General features: G+C 30.2%; 2 protein-coding genes and 1 long non-coding RNA gene across 3 annotated transcripts; 1 reads left to right on the top strand and 2 right to left on the bottom strand.

Annotated features, from left to right (window-relative positions):
* Positions 1-4,873: 4,873 nt before the first annotated feature.
* Positions 4,874-7,218, top strand: LOC107941571 (uncharacterized). Its single transcript, XM_016875137.2, has 3 exons — positions 4,874-5,463; positions 5,570-5,755; positions 6,758-7,218. The coding sequence occupies exons 1-3, from the start codon at positions 4,954-4,956 to the stop codon at positions 7,040-7,042; spliced, it is 981 nt and encodes a 326-aa protein (XP_016730626.1). The 5' UTR covers positions 4,874-4,953; the 3' UTR covers positions 7,043-7,218.
* Positions 7,219-12,922: 5,704 nt separating this feature from the next.
* Positions 12,923-13,788, bottom strand: LOC121230284 (uncharacterized). Its single transcript, XR_005928245.1, has 2 exons — positions 13,615-13,788; positions 12,923-13,269 (listed from the first exon to the last, which is right to left on the bottom strand). It is a non-coding gene; the product is annotated as an uncharacterized lncRNA (long non-coding RNA).
* Positions 13,789-17,572: 3,784 nt separating this feature from the next.
* Positions 17,573-17,917, bottom strand: LOC107941573 (protein RALF-like 34). The gene has a single exon (XM_016875140.1). The coding sequence runs from the start codon at positions 17,915-17,917 to the stop codon at positions 17,573-17,575; it is 345 nt and encodes a 114-aa protein (XP_016730629.1).
* Positions 17,918-22,700: the final 4,783 nt, after the last annotated feature.

Genomic DNA, 22,700 nt, shown 5'->3' with positions numbered 1-22,700 from the left:
TCTGGTAAATGTAATGGATGATTGTACAGTAATTTGGAAGTTTCAGAGCTGTCAAGAAGAGTGTTAGGGATTGATTTGTCAACGCTGCTTTGGGATGTTTCATGGAATGGTAAGTGTTATCTTGTTGTGGGATTCATAAGGATTTTTTTTGTTTGGCAAAATTATAAAGAGGAGATGTGTGAAAATTTAAAAGAAAAAGGGGTTTTAATGTTGTAAAGTGGGTTATTTTTATATGTATAATGCTTGATATGATGGTGTTTTTGTTTTGCTGGAGACTTTTTCGGTGATTTTGTCTGAATGGGTGGTGGATTGTCTTAGTTATTTCAAAGTTGAAGATTCATTTTTTTTCTTGGATGTTTTATGTTCAATATTTGTGGATTTGCTGACGAGGATTGAGGTGGAGTTGGCCGGTGATTTGTTGTGTGGGTGGAGGATCGAGGTGGACTCGTATTGTTTAGGATATTTCTTCTTGGGTTGGTTTCAATTCAATATAGCAGGGGCTGGTTGGAGTGTGGAGGAGGGTGGTGGGAAGTTAAGGGGATGGTTTCGGTTTATTTTCTGGATGGTGGTACAGAGGAGGTCCTGGAAAGGGTGATTCTAATGGCAATTATAATGGTTGCAGTGAAGGTTTGATCTGATTCTGAAGGGGAGTTGTTTGTGATTTTTGAAGGATGCTGTGGCAAGAGGATGAGTGTCAATTTGATGTCACTTATCATGATAAAATTAGCATAGCGGTTGACTTGGCTAATGCAGATTTAGAGCTTATTGTTAACTTTTTTTTTATTCTGTTGTTGCGTTCTATTTTGGCTTGATTGGCTGCTGTTTTATCTTATTTGATCTGGTATGGGTTGGGTGATCCTAGCTCTTTTTATTGTAATCAATTGACTGAGTAAAAAAAAAAAACACTATTTGAGAGAGGAAAGACACTAATGAGCACATGACTTATCTTCTTTTCCGGAAATTCTTCGATCTCCTTATTCCAAAACTTTCTTTAAGATCATCCTATCTTCTCTTTTTTCAGTCCTGTTATTTAACCAAATTAAAATGTAAATACTAAGTTCACTATTTACGCAATATTAAACAACTTTTCTTTGGTTTAACTTTGACAATTGCACAGTATTAATCAATATAAAACATTATGAATAATCAAAATATCAAAAACAAAGATAATATGATGAAAATTCATAAATAAATAAAAAAATCGTTAATATATTTTGCTGGAAATGAGAAGGTTGTATACACTGTTGCCATTAGGTGTAAATTGAAAAGAAATCTTAATATTGATTCTTTTTTCCTAATTTTTTTCTCAATACATAATGATTTTCTTAAGAAAAAAATTTGAAATAAAGGGGGTATTGGGTTCAATTTTGATCGGATAAGACCACCGGTGATCACGACCGGCAGCCAACAATGGTGCTGCCATCGGTTTCTAAAATTATTTTTATTAATTTTCATTTGAGTCCAAAAGAAATTAAAGAAAAAGTAATCAACTTTATTCAATGAAAATTCAAATCAATTAAAAATCAATTAATGACTGGTTACACATTAATAAACATGTCGATTTAATTACGTGTCAGTTTTTTATTGGTTAAAGTGTCACATAACCAAAAATTATTGGTGCGATGGAATCTAATTTCGAATACAAGATACCAAACTAAAATAAAAACAGTTTAAATATAAATTAGAGTGTTAATTTCGATGGACTCTTATTAAAATGAATTGAATATAAAAATAAAAAATTTAAATTTAAATAAAATAAATAACATAAAGATATTGAAATTGAAATAAGAGTACAATAAAATTAGTTTATGGAACCTTACATAATTTGTATATAAAAATATTAACGATTGAACTTCAATCTTACAAAACTCTTAAAAACATCAATAATTAAATTTAAAAAACTTAAAATAATTCCAGAGAGCTCGAAAGAAAACAAATACTTCAAAAATAACAAGATTTCTCTCATAATATGCTTCACATTTCTCTCATAATATGCTTCACACATACAATAAATAAATAAATAAATAAAACCTCCCAAACTTATTCTATGAGAAAAAGGGATAGCCTAATGTCCATATTAAGAGACAAAGTTAGAAGGACCAATAATAACTCTCTAACCTGTTCTAGCCAACCAAAAGAGGGTATCAATGTGAATGGCACATAGAAATTAAGTGTTTAAATGGAGTAAAAATATCATAAAGTTTCATATATTAAGAGTTAGGTTGTATTTTGCTTCTTTTACTTAAAAAAGTAGGGAAATTAGTTTTTGTATGTTAGCTGATCGGTGTGGTCAAAAGTTTATGGATAATTTCTGTGACAGTGAGTTGCTGGTCGGTGTGGCTAGCAAGGAACGAGTTGGTGTTTGATAGGAAGTGGCCTACAATGTCCAGTTTGGCTTTTCATTCCAAGATGCGGGCTTTGATGTGGATTAGATAGGTGCAAGAAGAATTAAGAGTAGTGGATGAGAGATCATGGTGGGTTTGTCCGAATAGAAGCTGGAGTGATATTAAAAAATCTAGGTTGAATGGCAAGATTTGGTGTCCTTTGAGTTTTTGGTTGGGTAAAATTTAATGTATGCAGTGCAGAGAATGAGGATGAAGTCGGGTGTGGAGGGGTGTTAAGAGACTCGGATGGGGTGGAAGGGCATTATTTTCTAGACCATTTGCAGCAAAAGACTCCTTTGCAGCTGAGGTGGGCGTGATTATCATTACTTTGGATGTGTTTTTAGCGATGGGGGTGGAAAGGTAAAAGCTTTCTAATCATTGAGGTTGGTTCCATCGAGGTGTTTAATTGGGTTGAGAACAAAGGTTTGAGACCGTGGTCGCTGCACACCTTTTTCAAGGAAATTGAAAGCAGGATGTGCAGAGTTGGTAATGTCTCCTTCTCGAAAGTGGATAAGCACGGTAACAAGATGGCCTTTGCGCTGGCGGTTGCAGGAATGAAAAGGCCTGGTCTGTTTAAGGCATGGTAGTGATTTTTTGGAGTGAAGTTGATATGTTCCTACTGGTGTGTTGGTAAGCTATTATGTGGCTTTATAGGGGTTTTTTTGTTCTGGTTTTGTTTTCTGTTTTGAGGACTGCTTAACAGATGGGGATATTGGGGTTCTAGTGGGTGATTATATGTTGTTATCAGTTTGAGTTTTGGTTGTTTGTACTTGGGTGAGGGTCTTTTTTGTTGGGGGTATGATTGCTTTTGTAGTATGTTAGCATTTCTTGCAAATGCTGAAAATTGTAATATTCCGGTTGAGCAAAAAAAAAAGTTCGGTTGAACACAAATGGATCGATCAGATTCGAGGAAGGTTTTGCTGTGGTTGGAGGTTTAGTAAGTGACCATAATGCGGGTGGATAATTGGTTTCGATAGATACTTAGGAAATTGCACTGTTCCTTAGGCTGAATTGTGGGGCGTATTGGATGGTCTGAAGCTTATTACAGATCCTAGCTTCGATAGAGTTTTAATTCAATTTGATTGCCTCGAAGTTGTTAATGCAATTCAAGAAGGTTCCTCTGGTGATTCTAATTTTACCCTAGTTAGAATAATCCATCCGATATTACAAAAGATAAATTATTGGAGGATTCTATATATCCCTCGATAAGATAATTTATTTGCGGATAGTCTTGTCAAGTTGGTGGTCTATGACCATACGAAGACTCTCCTTAGAGTTAGTTTAATTTAATTTTATGTACTTATTTTCAAAAAAAAAAGCTAACATATTTGGAAAGCTGTAATTTTAGTTTAATGGAATAACACCGCTTAACTATAATTAAGGTTGTATTAAATCAAAGATTAAATTAAATTAAAAAATTAAACAACAATTTTAAAGAGCGATGAAATTGATTTTGCTTTTATTTTCAATTTTTTTTAGCTTTGATTTGTTTATATATATATATATATGTATATATATATTTTGGTTGATATCAATCATCATTAAACTACACTATTTCATTTTATTTTTAAAATTAATAACCTGTTTAATTTAATTTAATTTAGTGTTTTATTTAAAGTCATGTTAACTTAAAGCCATGTCAAAGTTAACGTGTAGGTATTAAAATATCATTTTTTCTAATTTTTAATGTGTAGGGATTAAAATGTTAACCGTGAAAAGCAATACGAAAGAATGTAAAATTAAAAACTACTCTAATTTTTTTAAAATTTTATACCAATATATGGGGATTACTCTCCATCTATAATAATATAGTTTGATGGTGCGGCATCAAGATTTTTAGAATTGGACAAGTGATCAAATTGGTTAGGTTATCAATTTGTTAGTCTATTGGGTTTAATTAAATAAATTAGTAAAAATTTAAAAAAAACATTAAAATATTAAAATTCGATTCAATTGCCCAATTCAACCATTTTTTTTGTCTAGTACAACTGATCCATATCAATTCCCGTGTCAATTAATTCAATGCCCTTCTTCGAACTGGTACCCCAATAAATTCTCAATCCAATTGGTTTAGTCCGACTCAAACAACCTTACTGCTTTTTCCCACTTTATCTTTTTTGTATTATTTTATTTTGGATTAATATATATTTCATATTTAAATTTGCTTCAATAATTAATTTGGTAGTTAATTTTTTTCCTAAATTGATATTTAAGTTTGAATTTAATGTTTAATTTGGTAATTGACCAAAAGATATCACGTTATCTAATGAATATTTAACACATATTATAATAAAAAAATTCATAAAAAACCTCATATACTAAATTGAAAATCAAAACTAAACTCAAATTTTTAATTAAAAAAATATTAATTACTAATTTAAATACAAAACCAAATTTAAATATTAAATTAAACATTTAATATGAAGTACCAAATAGTATACCTTCTTTTCACTTTTATAAAGCAGAATTAAAATTGCTTTCCACTTATACTTAAATTTATTCACTTGACAAACATTTCCATAAAGTGTTGGCTACCGTTGAGTAGTAAAAATCGCCGACCTAAAGAAAAATGCACGCCAAGACCGACTCAGAGGTGACAAGCCTCCCCCCATCATCACCGACGAGGTCCCCACGGCGTCCCGTTTACTACGTACAAAGTCCTTCACGTGATTCCCACGACGGAGAGAAAACAACCACGACCTCCTTCCATTCCACCCCAATTCTCAGTCCCACTGGTTCACCGCCGCATTCCCATTCCTCCGTTGGCCGTCATTCACGCGAATCCTCATCAAGCCGGTTTTCCGGGTCTCTCAAACCCGGTTCCCGTAAAGTTTCACCTAAAGAAGGGTCATCTAAATCGGGTTACAGGAAAGGATCATCATCATCACATCATAAACAATGGAAAGATTGTGATGTGATCGAAGAAGAAGGGTTACTTGAAAGTGAAGAACGTGAGAAAAGTCTCCCTCGAAGATGCTATTTATTAGCTTTTGTTGTTGGATTCTTTGTTCTTTTCTCTATGTTTTCTTTGATTTTATGGGGAGCTAGCAGACCCCAGAAACCCAAAATCACAATGAAGGTAAAAATTTTCAGTCACTTTGATGATTCAATTCTTTTAGATCGAATAATGAAATGGGTTTATTGTTTGATTTTGTTTTTAATTTGGTCTTTTGTTTTCTTTTTAGAGTATAAAATTTGAGCAATTCAAGATCCAAGCTGGTTCAGATTTCACTGGGGTTTCAACTGATATGATCACTATGAATTCCACCGTGAAAATGATTTATCGTAACACAGGAACATTCTTTGGCGTTCATGTCACTTCCTCTCCTTTAGATCTGTCGTATTCTCAAATCAACATTGCTTCGGGAACTGTAAGTCCACTTTACCAGAAAAGAGCTACATTTTTGTTTTAGCAAAAGGGGATAATTTTACAATAAGTCCTTTAAATATAGCAGAGATTTTAAATTAGTCCCATATAGGCAAAGTTGTTTAAACCTGATTAAGAATAGACCGAGGTATTGGTCTGGAGAGAGGGGTTAGACTTGTTGACTCGCGAACCGCTTGGAATCAGTTATATTGAGATAAAAAATTGGTTAGATCGATTGAATTCATTTTTTCTATTTTTAATTTTTTATAAATTTTTACTAATATATTTAATCAAGCTAGGCGAACTGATCGAATTGGGAACTGGTGGTTTAATCGGTTCAACCACCAGTCCGATTCTAAAATCCTTGAAATAGGTTCGTCGATCAGCTTAATTATTAGCTTCGTTGTTAAATGTCGTGTCAAATAGGATATAGAATATATTTAAAACACGTGGAAGAAATCTGTAAGGTGCAATCTGTAAGGTGCAATAGTTTTCATAATTTTTTGTTAAGGGATTTTCGACTCTTTCAGAAAGTCTATGAATTGTTGTTTGTTTGTACCCTTTTACAAATTCAGTATTGTCTCTTGAATGAGTTTTGTCTTCCAACTCTATCAAATGCCTAGGGCACATGGTTTGCTTATTCAAGCATCTAATGAAGCATTCCCGCTTTGTGAACTAGTTACCTGTTCTGGCATTCGCAAAGTCAGGAGACAAATATCCCATCGAAGACAATATCGAACATGTTGAGGGATCTGTTGACTCCAATCAGACAATACTTCACAAAAACTTTTCCTAAGAGTCAGAAATTCATTATCAAATTAATGGACGCTATTTATATAACACATTGCCTTTGCAATTATCAACATTGGCATCTAACAATTAAGTATGAATTAATACAATACTAGTACTTTTAACACTTAATCAAAACATTTCTATAAACTAATTTAGAATCTAAATAATGGTTTGGGATGTTTTATGCAATTAACCCAATTATAATTTATTTCAGATGAAGAAATTTTATCAATCAAGGAAGAGCCAAAGGTCAGTATCCATAACGGTGACGGGTAACAAGGTTCCATTGTACGGAAGTGGAGCAAGTTTAAGCAGTTCGACAGGGACAACATCGGTTCCAATTTCGCTTAAACTCAATTTCATTGTCCGATCCAGAGCTTACGTGTTGGGCAAATTGGTTAAGCCAAAATTCTACAAGAAAATCCAATGTGATTTAACTTTCGATCCCAAGAAACTTAATCTCCCCATTTCCCTCAAGAAATCTTGCACTTACGACTAATACGGTTCGAATTTATATTCAAAATTTATATCAACACGAAACTGATATCAGCTGAAGATTTGATATAATTTTTACTAATGTAAAAGTAGGAATATATATATATATTCTTTGTTTTATGTGATTGTAACGTTACAAAAGTTTGTAATAATAAGAGAGTTTTAAATGTTTTGAGTAAAGTATGAGTTGTGCTTGAGTAAGATTGTGCTTGAAGGAATCAACAAAAACTTTTCTTTTATTATTACGTTAAATTATCATTTGAGTCCCTCTACTATATAAAAATTTGAGATTCTTTAATTATATATAGATTGATCTTTTATTTTATTTTTTTAATTTTGTTAACTTACTTTTATTTTTAATGTTATAAGCTTAGTTTAAATTATTAACTAATTATTCTCGTTAAAGTGCCCATAACATCAATAAAATGGAGTTTAAAGATATTTTTTAAAAGAATTTACATCATCACTTCCTAATTTTTAGGTCAGATCATTGTAGGTTTTTTTTTATCGCTTTTAATTTTAGATAATTTCGAATTTGGAATGCTTTAAGTTTAGATCAATTTTGAGATCAAATTATAGATTTGTGTTATTGATTTTTATGTTAAAATTCAATAATATCGAATTTGAAATCAGGTTTGAATTAATTGAATGGATTTTTCGAATTTAACATAAAATTAAAGGTGTAATTATTTATAAAATTTATGGAGACATGTGGATACCCTATTCTTTTCTTCACATGGTTTGCTTATTCAAAAGAACATGATTCAGTTTTTTTCTAAAGGAGAAATAATAATGATCCATAATCAATCACTAAAATGATCTCAAAATGCATTATTAGAATCAATCATGGCGAATATGTCTTCTTAAACAACTTTTGGTAGGAATTTGTTTATATTTATATGAGGGAAAAAGTGGCATAGACAACTGTTATATAACCGATTTGTAATTCCAATTGTTTTGTTTTAGCCTTTTGTACAATTGTTATATATTATTCATTACAAATATATAGTGGAATATAAATATAGGTTTTGATCATATCCGTTATTTTTAAAATAATGTCTAGAATTATCTATAGCCATTTTCCAACCAATAAATAGGAAGATAATGCGCTTCAACGCACTCAAACCCATGTCTTTTTGCATTGGCAACAATGCTCATGCTAATTGAGCTGAGACTCAATCAAAAAAATTTAGAATTTAGTTACTATACTTCAAATCGTTATTAATTAATTCAAATCATTAATATCATTAATTATTCACGTACAAGTGTTGACATGGGAATATTTTTAGGGTAAATTACACCTTAGTCACTAAACTATAGGTAAGTAATTATTTTGGTCACTTAATTAAAAAAGTTATAATTTGGTCACTAAACTTTTTGAAAGTTTTCATTTAAGTCACTAACTTATTCAAAAGTTTTTATTTAAGTCATTGAGCTATTAAGTTTTTTTTTTTAATTCTAACAATGAGCTCCAAGCTACGATTCGACAATCGGTATACAAATCAGTAGCCATCAACAAGTAGAAGAACATGCCTTAGATCCAAATAAAACTGATGGTCAATGTCGGAGATTGGTGTAACAGCTCATTTTTGGGTCAAATTGAAACAGTGGTTTTGAGACCACAAATCTGAAGTAGAAATGTTTATTTTATTATCTCTTTAAGGTCTACAGCATGAAAAAATGATTGTGTGAAAATTTCGTTAAGAAATTTTATCGATTGAGTACTCAATTTGACTAGAAGGACTAAATTACAATAGGTGCAAAATTTGAGTTATAGAGGCTAAAGGTAGTAAATTGTTATGAAATTATAAATTAGAGGTCCTTAAATGGTAATTAGACTATTTTACATTAGGACAAACAAAAATGGACAAGGCTATGCAAGATTTTAAAGTTATGCCTTTAGGGTATTTTTGTAAATTGGTAAATAAAGACAAAAATAACTAAATAAAAGTATCCATCTTCTCAATTTAGTTCCCCCTTAGCCGAATTTGAATAGGAATCCATAGCTAGGGTTGGGCCAAGCTTCCAAGCTCAATTGTAAGTCCGTCTTTGTTCCATTTTTAATGATTTTTACGTTTTTGTGAATATTGTAACTTGATCTAGGTATTCTAAGGACTAATTTGAAAGAAAATCAAAGTATAAAATTTTACCCATGTTGAATAAGCTTGTATTTTGATGTTTGATGGTAGAAAATGCATGTTTGTTGTTAGTTAAACAATATTTACAAAGTGATTTTTGATGAAAATGTCAAAAATGAACCTATTTGTAAAAGGTTGTAAAATGTGTGGTAAAATGTGAATAAATGGAAAATTTGGGCTAACACGAGCATGAAAAAGGTTCGGCTAGGCTTGGGTAATGAAGAAATCGAATGAAAATCATTTTACGAGCTTAGGGACTAAAATGTAAAATGTCAAAAGTTTAGGGGAAAAAATTAATTTTTCCCATAGAGTGTTTTTGGGTTGAATTTAATAATGTGATGATTAAATAAGTTAAATTTGACATTATAGATCAAGAAAAATGAAGTTCGAGTTTAGACTAGGGAAAGAACAAAGTTGTGGACTAAATTGAACTAATTGTTATTTTTGTAACTGAGGTAAGTTCGTATGTTAAATAAGCTTTACTTTAAATGTATTTATTTGCTTTAATTATTTCATGAATTGTGTAATCGACCTTGTGGACACATTTGACGATGAATTGGCAACAGAGAAATCACAATCGAACCTTAGGAATAGATTAGGATACAAGTGACATGTCACAATCCGAGTGCTGGTCCTATACATCCTACCGGTGGCTAAGTATACTGGCATATGTTGCGGTTACTTGACAGCTTGTGTGAGCAGCACCGTGTAGCCACGTTTCGTCTAACAGCTTGTGTGAGCAGGCTCGATAATGTCTCCAGAACGAGCACATATGTGTTATGAGAAAGAGGTAGCAATGGCTACATATGTGACACCTTCTATGCAAGGCTTTCCCGTGTATTCAATATTATTATTCCCAGTGGTTTATTGGGTATGACAACGATAAGATTAAGTATGAAGTTACTATGATATGGTACAGGTATGTACTTTAAGCTTATGATTATTAATTCGTGAAATGACGATTTCAAGGTAAGTTTGTGATGGAATGAATTTATGATCATGAGATTATGGTAAATTACATTATCTTAAGTTATATTACTTGCATGTTAATGTATGGTAAAGTTTGCTTATTTCTTTCATACGAGCTTACTAAGCTATATAGCTTACTCCGTTTTATTTCCATGTTTTATAGTGTCACCAAGCTAGCTTGGGTTGGAGATTGTCGGAGATCGCCTCGCACTATCAAATTATTATTTTGGGTACTGATAATTTTAAACATTTTGAGATTATGGCATGTATAGGGACTTGGTCATTTTGTTATATGTGTCATTGTGAATTTGGTCAAATGTATTGGCTTGTAATTGTCAAGGGCTTGTTATGGTATTTGGCCATGTAACTTGGCTCATTTTGGTTGATTTAGTTGTAAGCCTATATATATATATACATGCATGTACAACAATCTCTTGTGTGATGTGGTTTATAAATGCTTGATGAATGGTTGAATGTGACTTAATGGGTTTGTTGTTGAATGCTTAAGGTTGGCTCATTGGTATGCTAGGAAATTAAGTACAATTATGCATGTTATTGGTAGCCATGTTGAAACTTGTAGCATGTGAGTTTGGTGTGATTTGGTATGTTAAAATATGATGTTGGAAATATATTGAGTGTGGATAATGAAATGACATGAATTGGCCTTGTTTGTGGATGTATTAGTTGTCCATGTGTGCTATGAATTATGCCTTGAACTTGTGCAAGTGTAGATGTAAATGAGGGTGACAAATGGCTTGGTAAACAGCCTTTATTTTGTCCACACGAGTAGACACACGGGCATGTGTCTAGGCCGTGTGTGACACACGGTCTGCCCCATGGGCATGTGTTTCGGTCGTGTGTCCCCTGCACCTTAATTTTGGGAAACAAAACATTCAGAATTGAGCACACGGACAGAGACATGAGTGTGTGTCTCAGCCGTGTGAGGGACATAGCCTCAGGCACGGGCGTGTGTCCCAGGCGTGTGAAGTCTGCACCTATTTTATGAAAATTAAATTAACCACACGGCCTAGCACACGGGGGTGTGACTTGGCCTTGTGGCCTCATTTTGTTCATGCATTGTAAAACAGAGAGTTACACGGGTTAGGGACATGGGCATGTGTGACCACACGGCCTTCCCACACGGGCATGTGACCCCTGTTTATAGCAAAAATTTTCTAAGTTTTGTGAAAATACCCTAAGCGCTCGGTTTAGTCCCAAACCATTTCCAAAGCATGTTTTGGGCCTCATAAGCTCGTATTAAGGATATATGATTGAATACAAATGGTTTTAATTTGGATGCAAAATTTATGATTCGATCTATATGTTTGCTTGTGATGTAAGTCCGATAATGTCTCGTACCCTGTTCCGGCGTTGAATATGGGTAAGGGGTGTTACAATTGGAGAGAAGAGTTGTTTAAATTTTGGTTCGCAGATTCTTGACATCCAAAGCTATTTCATGAAAGAAAATTAAAATGTAGAAAAGAAGGGCAAAAACAACTTTCGTCTGGTGCAAGTAGTGTGAATAGAGAAATCCATATAGCATCAATTTTAGCAACCTAGTTACTTAAATGAAAATTTTTTAATAGTTCAATAATCAACTTGTAACTTTTTTTAGTTTATTGAACAAAATGAAAATTTACCTTTATTTTTGTGACCAATGATGTAATTTATCTTATTTTTAACCGTATCCTTAAACATTTGGTTGAGATATAATTTTCTTTTTTGAAAAAAAAATCTACATCAGCACTTTAAGACGAATAATAAATTATATTAATAATTTGGATTAAGGTCAAATTATTCTTTATAAAATATCATTAATTTTATTTAAACATAATTAAATATTAATTATAATTATTTTGTTTATCTTTCGAGTTTTGAGTTTCGAATTTGAGATTTTGGGTTTGGGCTTTTTAAGTTTAGGTTTTGATTCTTGACTTTTATATTTCTAGCTTTGGGTTTTAAATTTCAGATTTGATGTTTTTATATTTATTTATGTTATTTATTATTAACTGACGGTGCATGCGATGTATTCACTGACGGTGCATCAAATATTCTCCCATAAAGTATTCAATTAAATGGGCTTGTAAAAGTGTCAAACCTGAGTTTTATATGAGTAGCAATCAAATGATACTTCAATTATGATTGATGGCTTATAATTGAAACTTAATTTAATAATGCCAACTGAGTCTTAGCTCGATTGGTATCAATATTGTTGACAATGCAAGAAGATTGGACTCGAGTGTGTTGAAACATGTTTATTCCTATTTAACGGTTGGGAAGGTTATGAACACTTTTAGGCATTGTATGAAAATTTTTAATTTAATATTTTTTTCTTTCTATACCCTTATCTAGAGTTGTCTATGATCGAGTCGAGTCAAGATCTAATTTTAAAAAATTTTCAAGCCCAAGTCTAACTTGACTTGTCAAAAAACTTACTATACTATTTAAAAAATAATTAAATATATTTTATGTTACTATTTATATATTGGGTAAACTTCACTGGTTGACACTGAACTGAGTAAGTTTCTTTTTCAGTTACTCAACTATGAAAAGTTACAAAATGATCACCAACTATTTGACTTTTATCTTTTTGGTCACTAGTCGTTAAATGGCTAACAGGAAGATAACATGACATTTTTAAAATTGGCATAATAACAAGTTTAACTCTCAATATTTACATGTTGCTTCAATTTTACCTTAATTTTTAAAAAATTAACTCTTAATGTTTACGCATTGTAGCAGCCCAAATTTGACCGGGCTTAAATAAAACAAAAAAATAATAAATGAATAAATATTTATTTTAAAAGTCCATTAAAAAAATCCGTGTACAAAGCCCAAAAACACTTAACCCCATAGTCTGTGTACAAAGCCCGAACAATTGCGACCCAAACCCTATTACACCCATGACCCAAAGAACCTAAACCCAATAAATAAATTAAGTCGGTCCAAACAAATCAGACCCAATAAACTATGTGGCCCGATGGTCCAAATCTGCTTTCAGATTTGGGAACCCTAGGGTTTTCAACCACCTTTTTGCGCCGCAGCTCTCATGAAGCCTCAGCCTTCACCGTTTCTATCTCCGTGCATCACACACGTGCTCATTGCCGGATCTCTCAGGGTTTACCTGCAAAAAGGGAAAGGAATGACAGACATGGCAAAGAATCGGAGGATAATTTGTTATACCAAATTGTACACTAAAACAGAGGCTATAAAAGCCCTTTTGAATCTGTAAAATGGGAAGAAGAGAATCATACAATAAAATACAGCATTTTAAGTCAAAACAGAGGTGATTTATTTTTGTTATTCAAACATTCTTTATTTTTTTTCTCTCATTTCGTTTCCTTCTCTTTTATACATGCAAAGCATAGTAGACAAAAAAAAAAACAGATTTGAAAATCAAGAGAAAAGCATTCCACCCTTTTTTTCTTTTATATGCGAATATTTAAAAAATAAAAATAAAAGATTTTACCTGTGATTCGCCTGGAAAGGGGAGGAATTTTGAACCTCCGACCACCGTGTACGGTGGCGCGTGAGGCGCGTGCAGTGGTGGCCGACAATTGTCACTGGAGTTCAGGCCGAGGAACGGGAGAGCATTCTAGGCTCGTCTCTTTTGTTTTTTTTTAAAAAAATGATTTAGAAATGAAATTTTTGGTGTTTTTTTTAGTTTATATAGCTTTATTAAAACGGCGTCATTTTGCTTAATTCAATAAGCATGAAAACGGCGTCTTTTAAACAAAAGGACCCGCATGTCGACCCGACTCGGTCAAAGGATCCGCGTGTTTTCTGTTATTGGGCTAATTACCCAATTGGTCCTTCCGCATTTTTATCCTTTAAAATTAGGTTTATTTTATCTTTTAATTTCGCTCAAATGTTTTGTTTTTATTTTAATTTGGTCCTTGAGCTCTTTAAAAAAAGAAAGCACATAAACGATGTCGTTCTAAAAAGGGGATATTTTTCGTTTTAATCCCCCTCCTTGTGCGCACATTTTAATTTGACCTTTTTTTATTTTTTAAATTCTGAATTTTCATCTGTATTTTTATTTCTATTCTAATTTAATCCTTTCTAAATTTTATTTTATTTTTATTCTAACTTTATTTCTTTTTAGATTATTATTATTTATTTCAATATTTTGTATATATATATCTTAAACTTTTTTTTATATATTAAATTATTTTAATAATATTGTTTCATTCATTATTTTTTGTATATATTATTTATTTTATTCTAAATCTTTTATAAATATAAAAATTGTTTTATTTTTCTATATTATTACTTTTCATATATTATTTTATATATTATAAGTATTATTTTAAAACTTGTATACTATTATCATATATTATTTTAAAAAATATGTATTATTTTACATTTATATATAAATATTGTATGATATTTCAAAATATTTTTTATATAAAGTTTTGTTTCATTACTTTTATATATATATTATTTTATTATATTTTATAAATTACTTTTTCTTTATCTATTTACAAAGTATTAATTATTTTTTAAATAATTTCTTTATATCTATATTATTTTAATATCCATTTTTTAAAATATCGTATTTATTTGTTATTTAAACATTTTACTTCTTAACTTACTTTGTATATTTTTTTTAAATAATTACTCACTTTATTTTATATTTTAATACGTATTAAATCTTTTATATATTGTTATATTTTATTAAATGCTAGTTTTATAATGTTATTAAGTGTTGTTTGTTTGATATATATATGTTACTACATTATTATTATTTATATATATTATCACATTTGTTTTGTATATGTATTTATATGTCTAATTGTATAGCATGCATCGTTTTTTAAATTAACTATTACTTTGTATGTTCATATATTTTGCTTATTCATCTTTAATATATGTTATGTATACCTTAATATGTATGTTATTATGTAACTAAGATTTGTTATATTTATGTATGTATCTAGTATAGGACCTTTATATTATTGCTATCATATTATTTAAATGCATGTTTTAGCTACCTATTATTGTAATATGCTATCTTGTATGTTATATTCTATAATGTTAATATGATTCCTCATGCATTAATTAAAAAAGGAGATTCCAAAGTTTTCAAATAAAAAAGGCAATGCTTGGTATTTGAAAGCTTCGAGAAAGGTGGTGCCCTAACTTACTGGGTTGTAACTTTTCTCGTTGAGTTCAAATAGTCAAGCACCCTTCTAAGTTTTTAAGGTTTTCAAAATACGAGCAACTGTCTTAGAATTTCAAAGCGTTGTGCCCTAACTTACTGGATATGACGTTTTATTGTTTCAAGATAGGAATTTTCAAAAAGGCTAGATGAGTTTCGAATGTCTTAAAAATATTGCATCCTAACTTATTGGATGTGATGTTTTGATTCATTTGATACAAGTGAACTTTAATCAAAATATTTTAAAGGGGGTTGCATATTAAAACTTTCAAATTTCCGACATTAAAGACACTTGATAATCAATTAGGTACCAATTTTTGGGCGTTACGAGGGTGCTAACCCTTCCTCGTACGTAACCGACTCCCGAATCTGTTTTCTCGACTTTCGTAGACCAAAATTAATGTTTTAAAACAAAACATTTTATAAGGTGATCCAATCACACCTAAAAAGATTGGTGGCGACTCCCGTTTTTCGTAAAGTCGATTCCCATTTTCTGAAACTCGATTTAAAAAAATGGTTTTTACACACATTACCTAAATTTATCCTATTTTTTACATAAAAATATAATTCAACACATGATCAGTTAGAAATAAAAACAAAAACATTTTTTTTAAAAAATCATGTTTATTATTAAATTAGACAATTCCCAAATACAATGCTTTTTTAGCACAAAAAAAGAAAATACATTGCTTTCCTTATGCTATAAATGGTTGTAAACTTGATATCTCTCGGTGACAATTAACTCATTTTTTGTTAGCTTAAGCTATCTATCATTGATGAAGCAAATTAAAGTTTAAAATGTATATTTTTTTAAGCTATTAGACTTAAAATTGAATTGAATTAATAAAATGGGTACTTTTTATTAACAATTTGAATTAATTAATAATATAAAAAGTCAAATTATTTTAATTAAAATATAAAGATTAGATCTCAAATATTATCATAATGCAAATGGAATAAGTTAATTTTGGAATTTTGAGAGCATCTTAAGCAGTTTTTTAATTGATGTACTTATGTATTAATATAATTCTAGTTATAGTAGGCAAAGGTTGAGAACTTGAATCTTAAGGCTTTGGGTTTAAGTTTTACCATTTATAATTGTAATATGTGAGTCTCTCTCTTATTTTATGTGTATGCGTTATGTCCGATTCTTTTAGAATTAATTTGGCTTTTGTTGCATTATGATTAATTGCTCATAATTAAAGTTTGAATTTAATATATTAATTTCTTTTTCCTTCTATAATAATTTCATCTCAAAGAAGAAACTAAAAAAATTAATTTATATAAAATTTGAAAGATTGTAGCCTTTAATTGATTCTCCAATGAATCAGATTAAAGTTGTTCATAGATCAGGCCTATTAATCAATCAATAACATATATAATTGCCTAAGTTTGGCCCAGTCTAAATATTGATTTAAAATTTTACTAAAAATTATTCATATTTATAAACGATTAATTTAAACTCGTTTAAGCACACTTATATTATTTTTTGTTTATTTTTAAAATAAAAATACTAAAATCATATATATCTTTTACTACCATTATATAAAAATATACTTTTTAATTAAATTTCTAAAGATAATGGCTTAACTTACTTTTTAATATTTAAATTGTAATGTTATACATTTGATTTTACTATAATATAAATAACATAAAATAAAAATGAAAAAGAAATGGAATGAAAAAGAATAATATTTTATAAACTTAAAAACGGGTCAATCTGAGTTTGAGCTTTAAATTTTAGAATTCAAATTTAATGTATACTTTTTCCGGGTCAAAATCAAGCTATTTATCATCGAGAATAATGGCTAATCCTCTCATTGCAAGTGCTGTCCAAACTAACCACCAAATGTGTTCCATTCCCCTCATTGCATACGATATAATAATTTTATATTTGTGGATTTACTAAAAAAGTTGATTATGATTATGATTATGATTTCTACAAATCTATTTTTTTTTCCCCAAGCATCACCAAGTTAAATCTAACGACACATTATTTCTTGCATTCTGATCTTATTTCATTGCTTAATCATTGCAAGAGAAATCAATCAGCTAGAGTCAGAGAAAAATCATGGTTACTTTGCAAAAAATCATATAGAAGATCTCAAAGCAAAGTTCAGCATATTGTAACAATGCTAATCAAGCATGTAAATTTGTAAACCTTTCACTTGTATAAAAAAAAATACATATTGTAACAATGGGTGAAAAGAGGGAGACAAAAGAGCCATACAAAAATCAAATGGAACATGAAACAATGTTTTCTTTTTTACCTCCTGCAACGAGTGATCCTAGAGCAGCCTCTGGTATAAGGATTAACAGCCTTTCTAGCTTTGAAACAATCCGGTGTGTAATAAGACCTTCCCGAACGAGGCGGGCATGGAATCCTATTAGCCGAGAGTGCACCATACGAAATGTAATATCGAATGTGTTTCCTATAAAGTGATCTCCTGTCAATGCCATTCCTACCTTCTTCAATACCCGACATAATCCAAGGCCATTCGAGCTCGTCCTCAGTCAAGAGCTGGTAGGTGGTTAGATCGATCTGAGAGTTGACTGTACCGAGCAGCATTGTGGTGACAAGAAGCAGTAGTTTGAGAAACAAGGATGCCATTGATGAGCTTTTGGCCAAAAATGGATGAAACTTTAAGATTTTCTAAGGTAGATTCATTTTGTTGTGGGGGGAAGTACATTTGGGGACAGAAATCACATGTTATTTGATAGTATTTGCCGACTCTATTGAAAAGAAAAAACCTGATAGCCACTGCAACGCTGAACATATCACTGCCCCATTCCCCTATTTGCCTGCCTCAATTAACGCGCTGAATTCACAACTTTCAAATTGATGCAGTGATTGTCAATAACTTTACATTTTTAATATTTTTTAATTTCATTTGTTCAATTCAGATTTGTCTGTACATATCTAATTGGTAATTAAGGGTTTTTATGTCTAATTAAATACTTAAATTTGGTCTTAAGATTCAATTTTGTATCTAATTTTTTCTGGGATCTAATTAGGTACCTAAACTTAGATTCATAATTCAAATTGATTTTCATAAGTACTAATTTGGACTACAAAACCAAATTTAGGAACTAATTTGAACCAAAAAACTAAATTCAGGTATCTAATTGGACCAAAATAAATTTTAGGTACTAAATTAAACCCTAAAGACAAGTACTTAATTGAACCAAAAAGAACATTAGATACCAATTTGAACAGTAAATAAACATTTCCCTTTTTTTAGCATAAATCCATAAATATGTATAAATTAGTTTGAATTCAATACGATGATATACATAAAAGGTATAAAAGCATAAATTTATACTCCTCATATATCTATATAATTTTAAATACACCACCAAAATATGTACAAACAAATCCAAAATCAGGGGTTAAGTTTGAAACATTTTATTATGAAAGACGAGATCAATTTAAAAAAAAAATTGAGAGAATAAAGCTAAAATTTTATGTTAAAATAGCTTAAATTTAAATTAATAAGTTTTTGAAGGAGCCAAGAAATGGAAATTTTCCATTTTTCAATCTATTACAAGTATAATGTAAATAATCATTGGTCGTGTCATAAAAAGGTAATTAAGTCTTGGAACTTGACATCTTTGATCTCATTCTATTTTTTTTCTTCATGTTAATTGGGCAATGAAACTAATAATGATATGATGATATGATATTTTATTTGATTAAATAAGTCATGTCACAAAGAGGTTCGTACAAAATATTTGTCTAAATAAAATTTCAACTATTTACTTATGTAAATTTTTATGTATTAAATTGAAAAAATAATATAGTTTTCATGGATCACATCAAAATTAACAATTCGGTGTTGATTTAAGGTATTAGTTTACGTTTTAGTTATTTAACTTTAAAAATTTATAAAATGGTCATTAGACTGTTAAGATTTTTTTTTAATTCGACTAGCGAGCTCCAAGCGACGATTCAATGATTGGTACAATGAGTTGGTACTCATCAATGAGTAAAAACACATATCTTAGATTTAAGTCAAATTGACAATCAATGTTAGATTGGGGAAGAAATTTATTTGAATTTTGGTTCGCAAATTCATAACATTTTAAGTTATTTTCATGAACAAAATTGAACTGTAAAACAGAAGAAGAAAGAGAGTTTTCGATCGATGCAGGTGGTGCAAACAGAGAAAGTCATACAGTAATGATTTTAACAGTTCCATGACTGAAATAAGAACTTTTGAATACTTCAATGACTATTTTACAACTTTTTAAAATTAAATTACCAAAACGTTATCTTACTAATAATTTACTGCATGTTTATTATTCCTACATCCTCTCTTTATTAAGATATTCAATTGGTTGTCACTATTAATCTCTTTGTTCTCCATTCTGTCTAGCAATTTTCATGTTGTCTCGACTTGGTAGTGTCCGGTTTAATATAGCACATGTCATGATTATCAGTACACTGAAACATACTGATATTATTACGTACCAATACACTAAGTTTTCGTGCACGAGGATCATTTACATGTTTGACATTGATGTAACCTTCATTGTGCAGGAACCGAGTTCCACGACGTCTCTCCCTTGCCACCGGTTAGTGTCGAGATTTGTATGTTGTTTCATAAACGCTTTAAATAAAAAGTATTATCAGCTTTGTCACCTTTACTAAGCCCAATACAGATAGTCCAAAACATTTGAAGTTAAGGGCCTAAGCCCATTAAAAAAATAGTTCAATAGCTGTTTGAAGTTGGCATAGTTGAGAAATAATAAAAATGCAAAGATCGATGTAAAAAAGATAGTTTAATATCATAAAAATAAGAGTTAATTGCATGAGACATCTTCAAATTATGTCACTTATTTTAAATTAGTTCTTAAATTTTAAAATATTTTAATTATATCCTTAAAATATCGGTTATACCAATTAAGTTTTTTTGTTATTAAAACCGTTGATTTAATTGTTAAATAACAAGTCAAATCTTATGTAATTAATTTAAATTAAAAAAACTTTAATTAAAAATAAAACGTTACCACATAATTTTTAAAAGTAAAACTGAAAAAAAAAGAGTAAACAATAAAGCTTTTGTAAAATCTTCGAAAACATCAAAACCAAAAATTTTATAATTAATGGTTTTAGTAACAAAAAGACCTAATTAATATAACCTTGAAAATTTGGGACTAATTTAAAAAAGGTCATAGTTTGGGATGTATAATGTAATTAATCCTAAAAATAATAAACCCTAGACCCTAACCTTCGAGTTTCGCGATTAATTTTCTAGTTTTAATAATTTACAAGTCTTGGGAAACAAGTTTCCATTATTTGGAGTTGAATTAGATAAAAAGTAGAGAAGAAGGAAGATAAATTTGCTTTTTAATCAACTTTTTTCTTTGTTTTTATATTTTTTAATCATGCCTTAGAAAGTGAATACAATGAGAAAAGCAGATATGAAATGCATGATGATTATAATTATTCCATTTTCCACCTTCATCTTCCCTATAAAGCTAAATATATTTTATATTATTATTATTTATTTTTACTTCATTCTCCTTTTGGGTATTTAGGTTCTCTCTTAAAGATGGAGAATAGTAATAGGAATCAGCTAGCATTGTTCCTTTTCAAAAATTTTATACATACATGGTTGTTGGGAACTCCAATGTGATGTTACACTCTATGTATATACATAGATGTGATGCTAAGATTTGTTATTGGTTATGAGACTTATCTAAACTTTGTACATCCATGAATTATATATTATATTTTTCAAATAGAAGAAAACAACATATTAATTAAATTAAAACTTAATCGAAAAAATATATATAATATATATTGTTGTTGTTGGGACCCCAATGTATCTTTGTGAATACCCACCACAAGCCTCAGTACTGCCTCGGGTACGAGGCTCTACCTTAGTATTGCTCTTTGCTCAATTCCAAAAGGGGACCTATGTAAAATGGAATATTTGTATTTGTATAGTTTCAAAGTCTTGTCTTTCCTCGTTTCTCTGAATATTTTACTTTTCTTTTTAAATTTGCATGATGCATAAAACAAAATAAAAATCCCATAGTTTATTGCTATACCTATTTTAATCTATATGTACCTAAACTTGGAAAAAGAGGATTTATAAAATTCAATTCAAATCAATAATCTGACATTTTATTTGGTTACTTTGGGAAATTTCGTAGTCGAAAATGCAATATATGAAATTCAAACATGAAAACTTTCTATTTTCCTTTACCGGGAGTGTAAATGTTGGGGAGGGTTAGTATTGTTGAGGGATAATGTATCTTTATCAAACAATCGATTGAGTCTCCAATAATAATTCGTATCATCTTTTTTGAGTTAGGGTTTCGTCTCTCTACCTTGACTAGAGACCAAAATTGAGGCAGGGTTCGAGGAATAAAAATGCTTTATCAAATCGAGCTCCATGTGATGCATGAACCACCTATCAAGAAAAGATTAAGCTAAAAAGGACTAAAGATAAATCAAAAAAAAATTTAAGATAAAAGTATAATTTTACTATTATACTAACATAATGTTTTATAAAATTTAAAAAATTAAATAACTAAGTCTAAGAAGATTTCAACTCATAATCTAGTTCATGGTAATATTTGTGCTAGCACCTAACAAATATCATTAATTTTCATGGAATAATGAAGACAAAAGTGAGTTGGAAGCTTTTTGGTCGACATGATTTGACCGGCCGGCATAGTGGATAATTAGTTGGCAATAATATTTGTATGATTATGATGAAATATATATATGTAGCAGTAAATATATATATACTTTCTTGCACATATATATTTATAGTAAAATATGAAATGAAAAAGGGAATGCTCGGATCATAGCCAAATGATTCGAGGGGTATTAACATTTTCCCATAACCCACCCGATGATTAACCGATCAAAATACAATAATTTGTAGTCGAATTTCGATGAAACAAAAAGAACCCAGTAAAAATAGCCAAAATTTATATCCTACATTATTATTGTCTAGTGAAATGATGAGTAAAATTAAGAGAACGTGGGAGGTGGGACTTTGAAATATATGTATATATGTGTGTGTGCAAGAAATGATGGATGGGGGGGACCCAAAATTTTGGGGTCTGATCGAAACATAAAAGAATCCCTTGGATTAAGGATAAAGAGTAGCTCATAGCCTTGAATTGTGGGGTTTTTTTTTAAAAAAAGAAAGAAAAAAACAACTTTTCTTTAACGTTCTATCAGTCACAATTATAAAAAGAAGAGACGATGAAGATGAAGGGAGAAAAAGGAATAATGTGACGTGCATGTGATCCAACAGCCTTTATGTTCCCCACACTCTTCTCTTCTTCCATCACAAAATACATTTAAAGAAAAATTCAAATTGATTTCTAAATTTTTAATTGAGTTTTTAAACTTCTTGTTTCATCAATTT

This window comes from Gossypium hirsutum, chromosome A06 (assembly GCF_007990345.1).
Source record: "Gossypium hirsutum isolate 1008001.06 chromosome A06, Gossypium_hirsutum_v2.1, whole genome shotgun sequence".
Classification (NCBI taxonomy): domain Eukaryota; kingdom Viridiplantae; phylum Streptophyta; class Magnoliopsida; order Malvales; family Malvaceae; genus Gossypium; species Gossypium hirsutum.
Note: the sequence above shows the minus strand (reverse complement) of the source record. Positions and strands in the feature narration are given on the sequence as shown.